Raw genomic sequence first — 21,001 nt, 5'->3', positions numbered from 1 at the left:
CGGATATATAATAAGAGATAAATAATTTGATTAAATAGGATTAAAATAATAAAAATAAAAATGCATAATTTATAATCGAAACTACTGACCAGCTGATGATAAAATATACATTTAAAAAATATTCAGGTGACTACTATAACATTAATCAAAAGCAACTTCACTGTTTCGAGTTTGAGTTGCACATGGGATGAGAAATGGTGATCGTAAGATTAACAGACAACTTGTGAGTGTTGTTTATGCCCATTTACTGAGAAATTTTACATAATTTCTTTACGAATTTGTAAATACTCCTCAATCGAACATGGGTCTGCCCAATGAGTCTGTCGAGGGATTTGGTAATGATGATGAAAGTGAAGGGGTTGACGAGGGTTTTAAAAGCAGGAAAACTGGTAAAAAATGCGGAGGTTTTCAAGGAATGGGTTTAAGTTATCCAGTTCTGAAAGGTATTCAAAAGCGGGGGTACAAGATACCTACTCCTATTCAAAGGAAGGTGAGTAACATTTTGTCCACCCAGGTTTTTCTTGAATGTCAATTTTTGTTTGGTACATCAAGTTAGACCAATGTACGTTGTGTGGTTCTGTTTTTTAATCATGAGTATTTATTCTGTCGTTTAACATTGATATTATTTCCCATCTTTGTTCAGACTATACCACTTGTCGTGGAAGGGAGAGATGTTGTTGCAATGGCAAGGACTGGCAGTGGAAAAACTGCATGCTTTCTAATTCCACTTTTTGAGAAGTTGAAAGCTCGAAGTGCTAAAACTGGTGCCAGAGCTCTTATTCTTTCACCAACGCGTGAGTTAGCTCTACAAGTGAGTGAAGTTACTGCTCTACATATCCATGAATATACTCTCTCCACCCTAGCATGGATTTTATTTCAATATATTCTTATCTTTTTTAGACCAATCGATTTATCAAAGAGCTGGGCAGGTTTTTAGACCTCAAATCAACCGTGATTCTTGGTGGGGATAGTATGGACACACAGTTTGATGCTCTGCATGGAAATCCCGATATAATTGTGGCTACACCTGGTAGATTTCTACATGTCTGCGTTGAGATGGATCTAAAACTTACCGCCATTGAATACGTGGTATTTGATGAAGCTGACAGGTGAGTAATTCCTGCTTTCCCTGTAGATATACCGAAATATCGCCTTTTTGTTGATAAGATCTTCAGTATACCAGTTGAATTGTGTACTTATCTTTTAGGTTGTTTGAAATGGGTTTCGGAGAGCAACTGCACGAGATCTTAGCTCGCCTCCCTGATTCAAGGCAAACCCTTCTATTTTCCGCCACATTGCCAAAAATGTTAGTGGAATTTGCCCGTGCTGGACTAGCTGATCCAGTTCTTTTACGTCTTGATGTCGATTCTAAAATTCCAGATACTTTGAAATTAGGCTTCATATCATGTTGTTCTGAGGAGAAACCAGCAGCACTGCTCGCCTTATTACGTCATGTCATGCCTGAAGGTGGCCAGACTGCTGTATTTGTTCCTACCAAACATCACGTGGATTATATCTATATGGTAAGTCTGTATTCTTTTTCAGTATTCTCGGCCTCCCTGAATAGAGTAGTCAATTTATTGCTACTTTGGACCCAAGATCCTCCAATCATCTGAGCAATCATATAGAATAGGAGGAAATCAACACATTCCCATTAACCCTAGTGGAATTTCACCCCTTCCTTTTCTTGTTTGGGTTTGTTATCCTTTCAATTTTGTGTAGATAATCAATCCTATACATATATGTAGGATACAAATGGTGAAAAGTTGATGCTAGAAGAGTTACACAGTATAATCCTCCAGGAGAGACCTCTCTATGGAGCAAATCTTGGAAAAAAATGAATATTGTAGTCCATAGTAATGCGTCCAAACTCCCATGAGGAGACCAGCCGTGGATTAGCTGATTAGCTTTGCCTTCCTCTTTACCGCCTGCAGACTGGGCCAGATGATATACCACACTGTTTCCTACCTCTATCATTTGGGCTGTGAAAGATGAGTTGACTTTTGCCCATAACATTACCCAACAACAACTTTTCACTGTTCACGTTATGTCTCTGTGGGATTGTAGTGTCAGTAATATACACAAAATTTAAAGAATGAGTTCAAACGCGACACATTTCTGGAATTATTTTAGCCTATTTCATTTATGTTGGTGGTTTATATGGCAGAAATAAAACATGTGAATGTGGTGTGCGTCTTTTATTCCATGCATCACCACTGATACTAAGAATAACGAAATAAAACCACACTGCACAAGTCTCAGGGTATCGCTAAAGGGCTTCCCATTATCTTTTTGGCAATTTTAAAATATGAAAAATCGTCCTGTGCTGGAAAACATGCGGTGAACCATCTTTGGCAGCATGGTAATGAGCCAGTCGACCACCATCGGGGCAGACATGAGATTGAGGAGGCCGTGATCAAGCTGATAAGTGCCTCTGTGGAGAGGGTTCATCGTATATTATTTGTTAAAGGGTATGCAGAAGAATTCTCGAAAGCATTTTAAAACATAAATGATCACCACAGAAACTTCATGTGATTCTTTGACCAACAGGTCTACATCATGCTGCACATTTGGGTGTGATATTGTTTTCATATGCAAGTAGCTTTGTGGCTGTTTTAATCCAAGTAAATAAGACATGATATCACTAACTTGTAGAGGAAACAATTAGGGTTCATTTTCTAAGCCCAATGAAGCCTTACACTGGTGAAATGCATCTAAAATGAGCTTATTACCATTGTGTGGTTATCCTGGGATTTATACAGTGGTATAATGCCAGCACAAGGATGAGCACACAAAATATGGTGTTTTCTTATGCTTTTCTTCATTGACCAACCAATACAAAGAAATCATTCACTTTAGGCCATACTCCTTGTAAAAAACTTCTACTGTACATCATATAAAATTGCCTATTGTATCTGCCTTAAGTGGTGCCATCCTAATTGCTCTTTAAGTAACAATGTGTAGCCAATGTGATTCTCTTTTGGATTTTAGACCAAAAACTATTATAAACTTGAAAAGCTAAAAAGTGTATGTGCCAATTTGTCGGTCGTTCATTCATGTATGGAAAATATCTTTGCATTTCAGCTTTTGTGTCGGGCTGGATTCTCAGCGTCTTACATTTATTCTGATTTGGATCCATCTGCACGGAAAATAAATGCAGCAAAGTTTGTCACTGGCAAATGTCAAGTTCTTGTGGTGACCGATGTAGCCGCCCGAGGAGTTGATATCCCATGCCTGGACATGGTTGTCAACTACAACTTCCCACCTAAGCCAAAACTTTTTGTGCATCGAGTAGGTGAGTCTGAACAGTGCCATTTGATTCAACAGTGCAAAAATACCACCTATTGTGAAGGCCTGGTAACACGGTACATTAACACGTACAAGTTAATGTACGTTCGCGTGAATGATTTTGGTGGACCGGAACGGTACATGTACGAATGCATGAACCAAATAAGAACAGGTTCTATTTTCCGTTCATGCATTCGCACAAGTTGGGTGGTTACACGGTATATTTTCGTGTTCATTCACGCGTTCATACATTTAGACATTAACCCGTACCTGTTAATGTATCGTGTAACCAGGCCTTGAGAAGAGGGTCTTGAAAAATCTGTTCAGTGAAATCTAGAACTATTGAACCTCTTCATTTCATAAACCTCTTGGTATAGGAAGTGTGTCAAAATCCTAGCCACATGCATCATTAACATAGGATGAAAATCTCTATGTGGTACCTCTTTTATAAGTAATGCTTCATTTATAGAATGGGTAACCCAGTGGTGAATTATAAGGTCAGATGAGGGGAGACCTATCCCTCCCCCATAATCTCTAGAATAATTGAAAAGGTGGCTCTCCAATGTAAGTTTTTACTTCACCAGATTACCGAACACTGGTTAAAAGTAATTGATGACTAAGTAAGAGTCACTTGTCAACCCACATCAGACTGAATCAAAATCATCAGTCAGAATTAGGGATGGACGGATCCAGGATATTTTTCAGATTCGGATCGGATCCTTGATTTTCGGAGCTGGATCTTTCGGTTCGGATATTTTCGAATCCAAATGCATTTTCAAATTCCTGCTATTTAACGAAGTAATTATTCAAGTTTATTCTGGGTATGTACATACAATCGAAGGGATGCTTTTTAGATTTCCATACACATTTTAATTTTTTTATAAATTAAAAATCATTTTTATAGGCTTTCAAGTTGTTTTTTTTTAAACATCTTTACATGCATAATAGGGTGGTTTCCTATTATTTTTTTATTGCTTTAATCAAAAGATTATTACTCCTGGAGTACGTATTTCACGGTTTTAGATTTTTAAACGACAACATCTATTTTTCGCGATTAAATGAAAAGTGAAAATTTTCAAGCGCGCGAAAACGCGACGCTTAAGTATGAATGTCGGGAAATATCCCCGTACGTCGTATTTCTGGTTCCCCCTCCCGCCCGGTGAGGTGACCTTGAGGCGAGGCTTAGCGCTGATACGTCGCAGGATGCTAGCGGATAGCTGAGTACCTTGCTGAAAGGTAGCGCTTGGCTTAAAAAAGGTTTATTAATACCTTATCAAACGAAGAAAACTTTCCGAACTTAGCCAGTTTTAATAGGTGATTATTAAGACACGTTTCCCTGAGCTCTGTGCCTCATGCATGCATTGGTAACCTCAGACGATGTATAACTCCTATCCTCTCGTGTAGAAACTAGGTCCCTGTGACGTCATGCGGAGTGGAATCGCATGGGCGCCAATCTGGCCTTTTTCAAATGAGGATAAAATTTGACCCTTGCCATTCGTCTAAACCGGTATTTCAAAAACCAAATAATTTGTGTATTATGAATACACTAATGGTGGGTAATGAATCGCAATCAATGCCTTTCGTTTTCTTTGATGAAGGAAACTACCCTATTCACAGTGTCCGGCGATATATAGTGGAAATGTTTTATATTCATGAGGATAAAATAAAATGGTTAACTTCCACACACTTTTTTATTAACAAACTACCGACCCGGTTTCGACAATAATAATTTCGACACCTTGATAATGACACTACGTGTCGAAACCGGGTCGGTAGTTTGTTAATAAAAAAGTGTGTGGAAGTTAACCATTTTATTTTATCCTCATGAATCTTTACATGCTCAGGACCTAAACTGTTATGCTTGGGTTTGGAAATGAAATTAGGAAAAATCTTTGGATAAACCACTGACCAGTGGCATAGGACAAGAATCGCATGTGAATGCACATTCGAAGAGAGAATCTTAATTCTTTCCACCCTTATTTGCATTCACTAAAGCATTTGTATTCACTGAAGCTATTATTTGAAGCTATTATTTAAAATTTCGGGTCCAGATCCGATGTCTTCCGCAGCTTTGGATCCAATGTATCCGATGAAGGGCAATATCCGCGGATATTTGGATCCGAGGTATCCGATCCGACCATCTCTAGTCAGAATCAAAATGATTGGCCTATTTATCAGATTATTGATTGGCTGCCTTTTTCCCACATATTAGGAAGGTGTGCAAGAGCTGGGCGCAGTGGCGTGGCATATTCCCTCGTAACCCCCGAAGAGCGGCCATACCTTTTAGATCTCCACCTTTTCCTTGGGCGTCCAATTGTGCTAGTTCCCAAGGAGGGAATCACACCTGCCGTCGAAAATGACCGCTGGAAGTTTGGGAGTGTGGGCCGAGTACCGAGGGAGATCCTAGAGGAGGAGGACGTGCAGCTCATCCAATGGCACGAGAACACACCAGAACTTGTGAGTTAATGGTTCCATGCAAGTATTGTTCTGTAAAACCTTGAATTTTACCTAGATTTAGGGACCAAAATAGAAGTTCGATGAGATATTAAAGCATGTGAAATCATGAGTTAAAGAACAGGTGACGTAATGTAAAGTAAATTCCCCAGAAATAGAGCATGTGAAACCAAGAACTACCCATGCATGTATGAGTGAATGTGCAAAACCGTAGTTTCACCATTCTACTTTTTATTTTGTTGGTTGCACGAAAGTACTTGGTTGAAGAATAAGTTTATTCATTTTGGAGAATTTGAAATAAAGGGAATGTTTAATTTGTAATTATTTACTTTTCACCGACCATCTTCCATTATTCTGTTTGATGGCTTTATTTAAATTCCTTAAATATTTGAATCCTCTCAATACTACCTTGTTTGATTTTTTATTTTTTGTGGCTTTTCTCAGGTGAGCATGAAGAAAGTATGCCAGAATGCATATTCTCAGTACCTTCGTTCGAGGCCAGGTGCATCCAATGACAGTGTGAAGCGATCCAAGGAAGCCGGGTTGGGGGAGGTAGGGGAGCACCCTGGCTTCTTCAGAGTGACAGGGCAGTCGGGCATTGCTGGGAAAGGCCATTCTTCCATTGTTGATTTTGCTGAAAGTGCAACCAAGTCTGCCTTCCTGGATCAAGTGCGCAGCTATCGTCCTTCTGGGGTATGCATTTTCTATTCATCATCTAATCTTGGTGTCAGGAGGCTAAAAGTAATTTATATATTTTTTAAATCTATTGCATAGAGTTAACTATGAGGGAACTGAAAGCTGTTGTATTCATAGGATTTAATTGTTTTTTTTTTATTTAGACTGTTTTTGAGACAGGACCTCAGAGCAACCCTAGTCTGGTGGCCATTATGCGTGAGAAAAGGCAGAAGCATGATGATGTGGTGATCAAACATCGTCAGAAGGTCAAAGAGGGGCGACTAAAAGGTGAGACTTCTCGTTTGTATTTTTCACTGCTCAATTTTGTCTTTCTTGTTGTGGCATTAGCAACTCATATCTAACTTATTGCAAGTCAGGGGAAAACCACAATTTAGGTTTGTAGTACAGTTTCCAGTTATGCTCTTCTTCTCATTTATGTTGATCTTTCAAGGCTAGAGAAACTGAAGGTGCCTGAAAAGGCTATAAATATCTTAAAATCAATTATATTGCTCTGTGGAAAGAGCACCCAAAAGCAGTTTTTGGGAGTGTTGGGCTAGAATGGATTACTCTGTTTAGTCTCTTAGAGAATTATTTAGTTTATAAATCTATTTTTCTTAGTATTATATTTCTAGGTTCTTATAATTACCTTAAACCTCATTTTTTATTGCTGTAACTGCATTAGTTTGGTATTCAATTAGCCTCCGTTTTGTCTGAATAGGTGAAAGCAGTCTCATACCTGGGATTACTAGAGAACTTCCTGAAAGTAATGAGGAGGAAATCCAGCAAGCATTCAAACATGTTGTCGCTCCAAAGAGAAAATTGAAAGACAAAGGGAAAGCTGAAAAGAGAAGTCGTATTGATAAACAGCATTACATTCCTTACACAGCTCCTGATCACCATACAGAGCAAGGGTATGTAAATATATTTTTGTATTAACAATTTTTTATGTATTAATGTAATTTAATTTTTGATCTTAAGGATTTTGTAAATGGGTGTGTGGGAAAAATGATTTTAAAAATAAAAAGGTACATAGTATTAGTTTTAGTAGTATTATATTTATTATAATGAGTAGCCTCACCATGTGACTGGACTCAAGACATTTGTGGATTCTTTCACTTGGTGTCAGGATGCTAAAAATGATTTCTATATATTTTTAAGTCTATTGTTGAGAGTTACTTCTACTTAAAAGCAAAATTCAACGAATGCAATTGCCACTTATGAAAGTAATGCATTTGTGTGTCTGCTTCGGTGGAAGCAGGGAAATAATCTCGTCTTCCATTCTAAGGCCAAGTAGTGCTGTTTTTAAGGGCAGGAATGTAAATAAATTTAGAAGTGTTTACCGTAGTGCCATTGGCTTGGGAAGAAAAGGATGTATGCACATTGGCAAGAGTGGATATTGAGGCACTTCATTGATAGGGGCCCAATTGTTTGTGATTCCACTCCAGTTGACAGCTCCATAGTGACCTCACCATTAGTGAATGACTCAAGGATGGGCTAGTTGCCAGATGAGTGACCGATGAATCATCAAGTGATCACTGAATAAACACCCAATGACTGTTCAATGGTGTCTCCTATCATCCCAACGTATTCGAGACGTATACAACTATGGTGTTTTCAGCAAATTGTCATGTTTATAATGTCCTCTTATTTCACCAGCAAATTTTGGAGTAGATAGTCCTCTCTTACAATTAACTTGTTTGGCAATTACATACACCCATGCCATGGATGGTGGTCAAACCACCCAGATGGGATTCGAACCCACGACCTTTAGGTTAGCAGTTGGGGACTTTACTCAGGCGCCACCGAGGCCGGCAAAAGTATGGGAAGGAAAGAGGAAGGTTTGGATAAGTAGTTGTCTCAGGAGTGCCATAGTGGAATTAAATTATTTGTTATTAATTACATAAAAGCTAGGACTTAGTCATTAAGTCAGTCCTAAGTTTTCAGTCTCATTGGGAAGGTTAAGCATTTTACGTAAGTAAAGGGTACGTACAGTTTTTGAGGCATATTTTCACATTACTGTCTATTCTGTGACTGATCTCAAAAAATATTTCCGTATATTTGAGGATATGGTGAGCTTCCATTCCTAGTTCAATACATAGTTATAAATCCTCCTCTCCATCCCTCCTTAGCTCTCTGTGGATAATTACTAGGACCATTGGCAGATCTAGATTTAGACAAAGGGAGGGACCAAACTGGGAGTCTGGGGAAATTCCCCCAGCCGAAGGGGGGTTCTGGAATTTTGGAATTTTCAAGACTCAAAAACTGCTGTTAGGCTAATTCTTTGACAAAAAAAGACACAAATATGCCCTAGGTTTAAAACTAATATGTAATAGCAGATAAATTTACCAGAAAAAATAACTAAATATTTTTGTATGGAGTGGTAAGCTCGAAAAATTTTCATTTGACCTCCAATGTACAATTGTTGATCAATGGGTTCTGTATCGAAGTGTGTAAAAATTTTTATAATAATCATTTCTGTATTATAAAGCAATTTTCTTTAAGTTGGTATCAAGCTGAAAACTAGTTTCATGGATTATTTCGGGATGCTGATCTTATTATTTTCATTGTTTCCAGATTGGCAATAAACAGTTTTGACAAAGATGCAGCACGCTTTGAGTTGGAGCTGGGTGCAGATAGTGAAGTTGGATTGAATTTGAAGAAAAAAATAATGAAGTGGGATCAGAAGAAAAAGAAAATGGTTTCTGTACAGGTACATATGTATATTATTGTAACATTTTTACTTTTTACATTTGATTATTCACGAATATCATGAATTTTGGAACGAATACAATCTTTGAGGGAACCCCAAGAAATCTGAAACTCCAAGTAAATCTTATACCGTATTTGCACGAATCTAAGACGAGGTTTTTTTCCATCGCAACTCCTGCGGAAAAGACGGCTCGTCTTAGAATCGGATGCAAAATTTTTGACGTCAAGCGGGTTGCATAATTTACGTCGGAAAAATCATGGACACCTGAGGTTGCCACCTGATAGCTATACAACGAAAAATCAACATCAAAAATAGCTTAACAGTAATTTAGCATATTTTATTTTGCGTTCAAGTAAAAAAAATCCATTTTTGGGCAGCAGGCAAAGATTCGGCGCGTGCCGATCAGTCGCCGGGTGCACTTCTGCCGAGTCCGCGAGATTGCCTGCTTTACCCTGAGTTCGGCTCCATTCAAGTTAAAGCTCGATCAACTCACAAAATTTTCGTGTGATTGGTTACAATTTACCTAAATTGTAACGTTAAAGCCTCAATGCCGTAGTGGGATAAACTGCTACAAAGTCGTCGCATTTTTCTCAGAGCAACGGTAAGATGGCAACATGATTTGCCTCTGATTATAGAAATCGATTTAGTTGTGATTCCGTGCCTTTCAGAGTATTACAATGGCAGAGAAAAGAAATTATTACACTGCCGCTTTCAAAAGAAAAGTTATTTAGTGGAACTCCGATCTATCGTACCGGTATTGATCATTTTTCCGCATTCATCGTTCGCCGTTTCTGGTCACAAATAAGGTTCCATATAGACGATGTAATTTTTTCCCGCATCTCAAAAGTATCGTTTTTACCGCATTGATTGTTTGAAGATGGTGGTCCCGACGTATAATTTTCCCACATCAATCTTTTGACGAAAATGAGACAAAATAAATACAATGTGTCATTTATGGCTAATAACTACAGGCACATAGATTAAATATATCCCCACGAAATGAAATCACCATTGGGAGAAGCTAAAAGCCTTGGGGTAGTAGCATAAGCGCATTTCCCAAGATCCGCTATCCACCTCCATACATCTCTCGCCTACCCCCTCTGACGCTTTCCTCTTCTCCAAAATAAAAAAAATGGTCCCAGCTAGCGCAGGGATCGTATTACGAAGACCATAGCTTCGAAAAAAATATCAAGTTACACGAGAACAATAGAAACGCGTTTCATGCCCCCCTTTTCTCACCCACTGACCTTTTTCAGCCTACTTGCTTAAAGTTCCTGGTTTCTGGAGGTCAACCGCTGCATCCAATCACCTATTAGCTCATAAGGTGTCTAACAATGAATTTCGGCAATTGGTATTATACTTTTATTAGGCTGGAATATGTGCAATGTGCTCGTAATTCAGAAAAGAATGAGACCAAACACGACGTATTTCTAACGTTATTTAAGCATTTTTAAGCAAGGAACTAGTTGGAAAAATACAATGGTGATTTTTGGCAAAACTCGATATCCTCGTTGCTGAGCTTCTCGGCAGTTAATGCGGCATTTTTTCCGAAAACAGGATATCAGGTTATTATCAGTTATCAATTTACGAGTTATACCATAAGTCTCACTTGTCAGAGTTACTGAGGAAGGGATATCTTCTCAGGATATTTTGTTCCTCCCTACTAACAATCCGAATTCATCCGCCCATCTGACGCTACGCTAATTAGAGAAGAATGGGTAAGTTGCCCTATCTTTGGGACAAAAAATTTCATGGCGCAGTCATATGGTCATGCTTCACCCCCTGCAGTATGCTCTGTGTACGCCGAACGCGATAGCATAGCTCGTACGAGTGGTTACATACTTTCCAGGGTGGCTTGCCTTCATACCACGGAGTGTTTTCCGTGTGGGTTTAATAAAGTCAGGTTTCATTTTCACTAGTTTAATTTTATTCGTCTTCGGACCATGGCCCCTCCGAAGAAACTATTAGTCGAATCAACAATAAGACCTAAGTGTCTCGATTAAGTACCGCTATTCCTGTCATTACGTGCCAAAAATCCTGCGTTTCCTGGGACATAGGCAACATAGCCAAACATTCGCGCATTGATTGTTTTCCCCTAGAAAATTTTTTTCCCATAGTGGAGTTCCAAAAAAGGGGGGGTCGTCTTAGAATCGTGTTCGTCTTAGATTCGTGCAAATACGGTAGTTAACTGAATACTCCTGGAGGCATGGAAGCCTAAGTTTGATGGATGATGAACCTCACAAAATCAAGTCTTCTTTGCATGCCATTGATGTTTCATTGCAAAAGCCAGAGTTTTGGCCATTAAAGAAATGGTATTACTAGTAAAAGAAAGCATATCAGCACCTGGCCAATCCATTAAAGTGGTTAAGTTCGAGAAATGCTATTGGTTAGCTGATTCCACCCATTCCATTTGTACCTCCTTAAAGTGCACCAAAACTATCACCAAAAGAAATATATTTTGGACAAAGTGGCTCAGCTGTAAGAATATCCACTTATAAGATACTTGATTTTGGGAGAATAGTTTAGTTTGAATTATAAAGAATGAGTGCTTTTCAAGAGTGGGCCATCATACACCACTTTGAAATAATTTTGACCTTGAAAATATGCCATCATTAGACTTCCATTAATGCAATTTTTTCAGTGAGCAGTCCATTATTAGCTAAATATGTACTCAACCCGCTACATTCCATTTTCAAAAGAGGAGGCTCAATATTTTTTCCTCGGTTCACGTTGATGGTAACCTAAACAAACTCAGAGCCACCATATAAATTTCCTGAAGCTCACTTACATATTTAAAATTTTGAGTTAGTATTTTTTCTGTCTTTATATTTTGATCAATTAATTTTATGATGCTATTCTTATGTAGGAGAATAACAAGATCAAGAAGATAAGGACTGAGTCTGGAGTTTGGATTCCAGCCACATACAAAAGTGGACGCTACAATGAGTGGAAGGAGAAGAGCAAGATAGGGGAAGAGGAGGACGAAGATGATGACGACGGGAATGAGGTTCGGGGTTTTCCTAGTGGTGTTGGAAGAGGAAGGGGTGGTCGTGGAAGGCACCAGAGGGGTGGACGTGGGGCAGGCAGAAGTGAAATGAAGAGGCCAGAGCAGATCCTGAAGGAGCGCAAGGTGAAGGAGGCAAAGAAGAAGCGCTCGATGAAGAAGGGGGGACAGCGAGGAAGAGGGGCCCGTGGTGGTTCCAGGGGGCGCAGCAAAGGAAGGGCATGATGATCTATCCCCGTGCATCCCTTTGTTACTTTGTTGTTTACAAAAAATAAATCAATTTTGTATCAAACTTCACACAGACTTGATTTCATGAAATCCTTATTCTTGGTATGGCTAGGGTGTTTGAAATACAGGTTGATTCTTAATGACAGACTCTATTTTGGTACTCTTATACCTCGTGAACTAGACACTATAATGATGCAACTAGTGTAGTAAAGCTTTCATTATCTGTCCAAATTGTGGGGAAACTTATCATCAAAAGAGATGAATAATCCATTCATGGCAAATTTATTGGCGATTATACTTTCTGAGCTCCTTTGGCTAGTGTAGAAGTACATACATTGTTATTTTAAGGTGGGGATGTATATATGGAGAATGATGGAAGGAAGGAAAAGATTATGTAGTACATATGTTGAGTGGCAAGGGATGTGATAGGTGGATAATACAATGAACAGCTTAATGAACGATGGATAATCGAGGCTGCAATATATTTGACAAAATGATGTCCAAAATGTTCGCATATCCCAGCTACATTGACCAATTATCATTTTTCAATTCTTGGGAGTCCTTCAAAGAATATCTTGCTCTCGTTATTTCCACTGTTTAAAGAAACCTGTATAGTTTCCTCTAAATGCGCCAAATTCACCTATCTCTTGCATGCTGGACTTGGTGGTGGTTAAATTCCTGCCTAATAACCCAAAGGCCACTGTTTCAAGTTCCACCTGGAGGGTACACCACACAAGGTATGGTGATATGTGATCGTCCAACAAGTACATATATACCCAGGGAAGAAGCTTCCTAGCTTTGATTAGCTCCCTAGATTCGATTCAAGTTCATATTACTGCTTTATGTTACAGCTATAATAATGAATAGGTATCTGATTCATGATGTGTCTGTTCCTCCCTTGATGTGGTCGCGTTCAGCAGACTAAACAGTTGCGGAACCGGTGTGACAATTTCTGCTGAACGCCCTCGGGTAGGTCACCGGTGTTACTGATCAGACGCCATTTTTTCCACCGGAGAAAATCACCGATCACTGGTTGGAACATGTTGAGAATCAATATGGCTGCGCCCAGTACTAGCTCGTCTTCTGGTGCTATAGTTGCAAAAAGATATGCGTTCGGAGGAATGACATGAAATTCAGGATACTGAAGAAAAACAAGTAAAACTGGCTTCAGGTTTGTCACAGACTAAGTAAGCTATCGTCCTGAAAACGAGGGGCTATCCTTTCGTAATAGTTTTCATTCTGCGGCCTATTTCTTCTGAGGCGTACGGCTTGGGGATTTCTTCTAAAGAATCTCGTCTCGCATTGAATTAATTGTTCACAGTATCATCGTCTCCTGCAATTAAAATCGCCAGCACTTCTACAGGAATCACATTACCGCCCATTTTGAACGTTTCCGCTATTTGGTCACGTGACTGATCACTGCTCAGCAACCGTTCAGCAGATCGCAACGACCAGTCGCTCACCGGTGAGGGATCTCTTGATCCCGGTGAGTATCTGCTGAACGCGACCATTAGGTGTGGTCACTCTATCCCACTTGCATAAGCTCAAGGCCAGGAAAATGACATTTGGGACTGAATAATCTGTTTAGTTCAAAGAAAAATATATTTATTCAAACTTAAATCACACGATTTGCTTGTACACCAATATAACATTAAAACCAACCCAAAAAGTTTGCTTCAAGGAAAAAACATTGCTACTTTTTGCAAGGACACTTGATTCCATGAAGTCATTCCAACTGCATACACTTTTCAATGCACCACAAGGCTAATTTTTTGTTTTCTCAGCCCAATCAAGCCAGCCACCAGTATAATGCTTAGCACTGTGAAAATAAAAATTCATAATGAAATATCATCCAGAGGAAATGAAAAAAACAATAAATACCTGCATGAAACTCACTTCATAAAACCAAGACTTAGTGCCAACTCCAAAGCTCGTCTACTTCTGTTACCACTGCGGCATGAAAATATTATCTCAGCCTCTTTCTGAGGTTTCTTGTGCTTATAACGGTTTTCAAACGAGGCATCATCCATTTTCAAGGCAGTGTCAAGCTCACCAACTGCAAATAATTCATGAAATTTAAAGTAAAATTTCCAATCCTCACCGATTTTTGAAATTAGAAAGGAAAAGCTATGCTGAGGGAGGAAGTTTGCCACAAGATATTTTATGAAGATGGTCTCCTCAGAAGTCCATGCATTGGTGAATTATTATAAAAATTGGATATTTGGCTCCAGATAAAAGATTAGCGTTCACATGCATTTAAGTTTGAAAGCTTTTCATTTTTGTAACACCATAAACTGAATCAATTCAGACTGAATCCAGAGAGAATATGTACTTATATTAGCACCTACGGCTGATGAAATTTCTGCTTTCACTCCTACAGCCGTAATGTGTACTTGTGGACTGTCTCCTTCTGTATCATCAGATTTCTGGACTGTTAATAAGAAGACGGAACAACCTTATAGGCCACATCTTGAGACATGATGGCCTGATGAAGACAATCGTCGAAGGACAGACGGAAGGCAAGAATGGAAAAGGAAGACCTCGAACAAAATATATGGAACAAGTAAAGAGAGATGTGAAAGAGAAGAAATACGTAGGAGTGAAAAGATTAGCTGATAGGAGAACTGAGTGGAGAGCTGCGTCAAACCAATCCTAGGATTGTTGACCAGTGATGATGATGATGATGGTTTATCTATAACGTCTCCTGTCCAATTTTTTCCTAGCTTCATCATAAATTACTGGTCCCTCTAATTCACCTTAATTATGCCTAGTTTCTGCATCCTGCCGTCTTTATTTCCTGACTTCAGACCTTCTTTCCTCTTCCATGTGCCCTTATTTTATCTTAAACCCTTCACTTCTCCTGACTCGCACTTATTGTTTGTTACTTCTTTATTCTTTTGCATCGTCCTTAACCTCCTCCATGTAAATATTGATTTATTTTGGTCATCTCTAGTAATCTATTGTCATATGCTATTTTATTATGAATTATCTATTATCAATTTGAATTGTAATTATATTTCCAGATTTCATTTATGGTAGTTTGGTTGCAAGGTATTTCGTAAAAGAATTATTTTTCTATTCTTGGCTATTTTTACATATTAAGGAGAAGTAATATACTGATACCATATTTGAAAATCATTCCCATTTATAAAGATTGTCATAGAAACCATAGCCATGAGAAATAAAGATGTTTTTATACAAACAGTGATGCATTATACAGTTATATCAGAAAGAAAACTATTTTATAACTAACTTAGTTTTTTAATTACTTTGGCAACCCAAATAAATAAATGAATGTGAAATTGTGTGGATCTTGAATGAAATAGGCCTATGTCATGCACACAACATTTTATTTTAGGCTATATCATTACAATTTAAGTCCGTACCTACACCCTCTTCCCTCATCTGAAGCAATATAGTAGTGGTCAACTGGGTGAGCTGTACAGCTCACCTAGTTGATCACTACTATACTGCTGGAAAGTCAACTCATGGCCATACCTAATTTTTTTTCCCCTGCCATAATAAGAAAATTCACATCTCTGCTTCGCATTTTTTCCAGCAAGTCAGTTGAAATTGTTAAAAAAAAATTCCATTTCACAAGAAAATCTGTTATCTAGCGGTTTTGAAGACTTACTGAATTTCTCCAGCAAGACTTATAATCATGCCGGGCAGAGTTATGAGCAGTGCAAAATGCGTTGTGCGCTGTTCTGCCACCTTTTGCCCACAAACAACATAAGCACCTTATGCTATGATGGGAATGTTTGACAGGGTTCTTCGCCGACTCATTCCCAAAATCTTCTCCTTACCTTATGGTAGAACTTTGGCTTATGGTAACGTGCATATCCTTTTTTTTATCACTGATAGAGGCTTTGACTGGTGTCTTAAGGCTACTTCTGCCTTTTATATGCTTATCAGGATGGTGGAAGTAAATACTGTGATAATCAGTACAATTGAAATTGCCTTGAAGGAGGTTATAAAAATGATTTAAATGAATATATTTTGCCTGTTTCAGTGCAGCCACTTGAACCTCACCTACTTTGACGAGGGAATATGACAATGCAGACCCAGGGTACTCTATCATTGCATGTAAATCTAAGACTTAACGGAGAGTTATAGCAAGGGCAAAGCACAAATCGTTGAAATATACATAGATCGTCCAAATATAAAAAGGTAATCATATCCGTTCGCTCCTTTAAGGTACAAGGAACGCTTCATTGTCAAAAACCGCCATCCTAGAATATTTTGCAAACGCAATTTTGAATACATGTGCCACGAAAAAAACTTACGAGGGACATTAATACTGTTGGGTATAGATCCTGCTTCCAATTCATCAGGATTCCTGACATCAACCAGCAATATATTTCTGTTCTTGCGTGCATCTATCAACTGTTCATAGTCAAGATCTTTGGACTCCATTGCTGAAGAAACAGAGAACAGGGCTGCGGTTGTTGCTGAAAAGAATAAGAGTAACACTTACATCAAAGATCCAGAATGACTACGACAAAGTTTAAGTCATTGCTTATCATCAGCTAATCTAATCAAGCAAGATTTTTTTGGGGAGCGATCAAATTCTGCTCCTGAAAATCAAGAAAGAATAATCAGACTAAAAGAGCATATCGATACCGCTTACGCGAAAGCCAGCGCTTTCTGTGAAGATTAGAGCAGACGATTGGGCTATAAGACGCATTCCTAAGTAACGAATGTAATCGGGAAAATGAGTATGAACACCTAAAAAGGTTTAAAAGTTTTGTTGATGATAACATAATGCGCTTTAATCTTCACCAAACGCGCTTCAATATTTTCAATGGCAAGTAAGCGACACCCGAAAGTTGTAACAAAAGAGTTACACGGATGTCCGGGCGATTTCAATCATTTTTTTTTACACGGCCGTTTTACACGGAATTGCGCAATCTGACGTGTACGTGCGAAGGCCGGCGAAGGCGCAATAAAAATTGCGTCGTGTAAAGCGGTGAATTGCTAGAAGATATGCGAGAATGCGTGGTTGGGAGACGGCAAAATAGCCCATGTTCTAATTTCGTTCATGCATTCGCGCAATTCCACGCCGCAAATTAATGCAGCTCTAACCTGCGCAATTCCGTGTACCGTGTAAAACGGCCTTTTAAATATATGAATGTGTGGAGGTCAGAGATGTCAGCAACGATAACCGAATTAATATCATAATTAATTACGACTATATTATTTCTAAAAAATAACTTCTCAAATCATTTTATACAGAATTTAAAAGAAAAAAATCACCAATGAAGATGATCCAGTTCATACTACGGCCGGCCGATACCGAAATACGTGACCAAAGACAGTGTAAATCTTCTTCTTGTGACGCCTCTGACCTTACTACGCAGAAAAACGCCCGGTGAGATCAAGGGAGAAGGCAGGTATTCGCAAAAAAAACGAGTTGACCTCCAAGGTGAAACCGGTGAAACTTTCTGCCGATGAGTGGCCAATTAACGAAAAGAAAGTTTGGCGATGGGCGTTTCGTGGCGCATTCTCATCACGTACATAATTTGAAAACGTCATTAAAACATTAAGCCAGCAAAAAGTTACAGGATAATAACAGTTCGGACCCTCGAATGCATAAGTGATGGCAAATGACCAGTTTGCGTCCACTTATGGCCAATGAATTCAGCGGCATTGTGCGTGAAGCTTACGCAAGGATGAGGATTTTCACTGTGTTTCAGAGTTGAGCAGTGCGAATCTGCTGAAGCCAAAATTGGGACATAATTCCTGAAATCCTTATATTACTGATGATTTTCCAAAGTATTGATCACTGAAATAAATTTTTAGACGTACCTTCCGAAAGAATTGTCGAGGATATACTGCCTCTGATTGCCAGTGAATCAGTAACGGTTAACTAATTAAAACGGTGGGAACACAATCACAGGGGCGATAATGAAAATATTTAGGTCACAGAAGCTCCACTCAAAGGACACTTCTCACTAACCTGAGAATACTACCCAACTTGGGCTAAAGCCGGTTCCGGATGTTTTTGGAGCGTTGCCGTTACACAGTTTCGTAATAACGTTTTATCTCCTAAAATGCACGACATGGGAAGACACCCTTCCGGCGGAATTTGAGGTGATTGGCATTCATTCTTGGTCATGCCCTCATTACCTTCCATCACCCCACTCTGATTTTATAGGCTATTAAGAATACCTACGCTCACGCTCACCATTAAAAAAGCGAGATGGATACAGATTTCCCGCAAGTATACAATCAAATACGAAGGAACATTAATCACCTATATATGAGTATCACCGGTGAAAAACTAAAGATGCTCTAACGACAATCACTGAAGCGAATATTTTCCATCCAGAAGAAACTCATAATAATTCAAATGATTCTGTCATGAAGATTCCTAAATAGACTCAGATCTCGCATAATAGACGTAAGTAATACTGAAAAATCTGTTTGGGAAAGGATTACCTCGACTTTTGTTTGGATTTAAGTCCAGATAGCGGAGGGTCACACAGACCTTCCTGAGAACACCAATTCTCTTCTAGGACTATTTACGCGATTTTGTGATTCAATGGTGCGGCACTTTCAAATCACTGTATACCTAGAAAAACTTGAATTGTACAGACATTATGATTTCTTCGTGGCAATAACTCACATTCCTCTAATTGATTCAAAATTAACAAACGCTTTCAAATTGATAAACAAATGATACCTCAGCGCCAAAGCTGACGGAACGGAAGGAAAAGACGGAAAACAAAATAATGACATTTGAAATGCTATATGCGAAGAAATTACTATGGAAGCATGACGTCATGGAATTTGGTCATGGCACCAACAACGAAAAACGAAATTTCAACCAAAATGTTCTATTATATCAGGTAATCAGATGTTTTTACTATCGTTTTTCTGATACTTAATCAATTTTTTCTAATAAGTTTGTGTAAGAATGTTAAATTCTCCTATGTACTTCTGTCTGCTTTCGATGAGTGGCTGCGAATCTGCCATAGTTCCATTTTTCTTTAATACTTTTTATATTCTGATTTATCATCGTATTTTCACTGTGCAAAGCTAAGGATAGATGTAGTAATAGTTGACTAGCCGTTGGAAATTACTCAAAAATGAGTTATCGTTCCGTTATGGGGTTTTACATGGGGTGACATTCTTCTAATAAACTCTGTTTTGTTGTAATTTTATGTATTTATTGAACCCTACCGTTTGTATATTTTGTTTAATCGAAAACAATCAGTTTGGTTAACGATCATGTAATATTGTGAAGAATCGTCTTGACTAATTGTTCGAAAGTCATTGGCAAGATAGTAAGCTTGTTTGTGGATATTGCATATTTCTGGCTATCCATTCCTTGTGTTTGTCTAACGCGTCACTAAAACTATGTAAAGGTACCACTAATAGGTAGTCTATTGTTCAAAATCACGTTTAATTTCCGCCTTCTCTCTGCTATGAAGGATTTTGTTCTGTATTTATTCAGAAAAATATTTTACTCTATGAGAAAATTTTTGGTTGCTTATCTTGGCGTTTTTAGATTATATCGTTTTTTTTACGTTTATGTATCATGATTATGTTGATATGCGAATTTCTCTTTAATGCTCAGGAGTAGTAATTCTAAGTCGTAAGTTAAGGAGTCAGGATCTTTCCTCCTCCTAGAGATTCTAGGACAGAGGGTATTTCGTTGATTTAGCCAAAGTTAGTGATAGTGTTCACTTCGACATAATTTCTTTACCGAGCAATACGAGCGATATAATTTTCCACAGAGAGTTAAACTCCGAATTGTCTTAATTTTATTTATTTCCAATGGATAACACCATTTGCAATACTGATCAACTCAAGAAAGCATCAAGGCTACTATTTGATATTGAAATTATTCCATGAAGTTATACGTGTTGAAATTCATGAAATTTTTGTCACTGTGGTGACGCCACTGCTACTATCACCAGTTTAATAGCCCATGTAAAACTCTACCACTCTCGCCCTAGCTGAAAGTTTGCCAGATATGAGTGGCCAATGTTTGAGGAGTTAATAATAATAATAATATTTTATTGGTCACAGAAAAGATATGAATATGTATACATATATAGGACCCGTCAGGAAAACATTAAAAGCAAATCAAAAGTACAAAGAAACTCACAATATATTATAATACATATATATATATATATTACATTAATTGCGAGGCATCTTCAAAGAATTCATCAATTGAATAGTAGCAATGATCTAAAAGATATTTTTTTAATTTTGCTTTAAAAAGGCCAGGTCTGATTTCGTCTTTGATTGATTTAGGTATTTTTTTATAAATTTTAATACTCATATTGATAGGCCCTCTACTGAAGAGAGAAAGATTTTGTTGCCTCACTGTGAGCTCATTTCTACTTCTTGTATGATAATCATGAATATCGTTATTCATGGTAAGGCACAACTTTTGTTTAAATTCTCTAATTAACATCACAGTATAATAAATATATATATATATATACAAGGAAGGGGAAGGATCTAGGAGGTGGCAGTACAGGTAGTGTAAATCTCTCCAAGCAAAGGGCTCAATGAGAAATTTGTAGTTCAGTAACCTAATAAATTTACCACAGATCATGGAATTTCACCCTAAGTCTAACTTACAATTAGTATATAAGTTTCGTAATAATCGTCCTTGCATGTGA

At 38.2% G+C, this 21,001-nt stretch overlaps 3 protein-coding genes across 11 annotated transcripts in view; 2 read left to right on the top strand and 1 right to left on the bottom strand.

Annotated features, from left to right (window-relative positions):
• The first annotated feature begins 134 nt into the window (after positions 1–134).
• LOC124163734 (ATP-dependent RNA helicase DDX54) lies at positions 135–12,423 on the top strand. Its single transcript, XM_046540807.1, has 11 exons — positions 135–490; positions 644–811; positions 901–1,109; positions 1,208–1,523; positions 3,085–3,295; positions 5,501–5,745; positions 6,187–6,435; positions 6,582–6,705; positions 7,136–7,328; positions 8,992–9,127; positions 11,994–12,423. The coding sequence occupies exons 1-11, from the start codon at positions 302–304 to the stop codon at positions 12,354–12,356; spliced, it is 2,403 nt and encodes an 800-aa protein (XP_046396763.1). The 5' UTR covers positions 135–301; the 3' UTR covers positions 12,357–12,423.
• Positions 12,424–13,942: 1,519 nt separating this feature from the next.
• LOC124163817 (rhodanese domain-containing protein CG4456-like) lies at positions 13,943–19,024 on the bottom strand. Of its 7 annotated transcripts, none has more exons than XM_046540917.1 (4): positions 18,801–19,024; positions 16,646–16,810; positions 14,256–14,415; positions 13,943–14,178 (listed from the first exon to the last, which is right to left on the bottom strand). In XM_046540917.1, the coding sequence occupies exons 2-4, from the start codon at positions 16,773–16,775 to the stop codon at positions 14,124–14,126; spliced, it is 345 nt and encodes a 114-aa protein (XP_046396873.1). In that variant the 5' UTR covers positions 16,776–16,810; positions 18,801–19,024; the 3' UTR covers positions 13,943–14,123. The 7 variants fall into 7 exon arrangements, with proteins under 7 accessions (XP_046396873.1, XP_046396874.1, XP_046396871.1 ...); XM_046540918.1 differs by lacking the exon at positions 18,801–19,024 and adding an exon at positions 18,168–18,191; XM_046540915.1 differs by lacking the exon at positions 18,801–19,024 and adding an exon at positions 17,616–17,766.
• Positions 19,025–19,122: 98 nt separating this feature from the next.
• The window catches only part of LOC124163899 (angiomotin-like protein 2), a 29,634-nt gene continuing 27,755 nt past the window's right edge, over positions 19,123–21,001 (top strand). For all 3 annotated transcript variants that reach the window (XM_046541011.1, XM_046541010.1, XM_046541012.1), the window contains exon 1: positions 19,123–19,210. The gene's annotated coding sequence lies outside the window, so the exon portion shown is untranslated. The remainder of the gene's footprint in view (positions 19,211–21,001) is intronic.

Source organism: Ischnura elegans, chromosome 8 (assembly GCF_921293095.1).
Source record: "Ischnura elegans chromosome 8, ioIscEleg1.1, whole genome shotgun sequence".
Classification (NCBI taxonomy): Eukaryota; Metazoa; Arthropoda; class Insecta; order Odonata; family Coenagrionidae; genus Ischnura; species Ischnura elegans.
Note: the sequence above shows the minus strand (reverse complement) of the source record. Positions and strands in the feature narration are given on the sequence as shown.

What these genes read in the sequence shown, in the direction of transcription:
- LOC124163734 (XM_046540807.1), top strand. Translation starts at nt 302, where the DNA reads ATGGGTCTGCCCAATGAGTCTGTCGAGGGATTTGGTAATGATGATGAA. An exon ending in ACGTGGATTATATCTATATG is followed by an intron (nt 1,524 to 3,084) that starts GTAAGTCTGTAT and finishes TTTGCATTTCAG; the next exon opens with CTTTTGTGTCGGGCTGGATT. An exon ending in ACTTTTTGTGCATCGAGTAG is followed by an intron (nt 3,296 to 5,500) that starts GTGAGTCTGAAC and finishes CCCACATATTAG; the next exon opens with GAAGGTGTGCAAGAGCTGGG.
- LOC124163817 (XM_046540912.1), bottom strand. Translation starts at nt 17,122, where the DNA reads ATGTTATCATCAACAAAACTTTTAAACCTTTTTAGGTGTTCATACTCA. An exon ending in CAGAAAGCGCTGGCTTTCGC is followed by an intron (nt 16,811 to 16,989) that starts GTAAGCGGTATC and finishes TATTCTTTTCAG; the next exon opens with CAACAACCGCAGCCCTGTTC. An exon ending in CTAAGTCTTGGTTTTATGAA is followed by an intron (nt 14,179 to 14,255) that starts GTGAGTTTCATG and finishes TTATTTTCACAG; the next exon opens with TGCTAAGCATTATACTGGTG.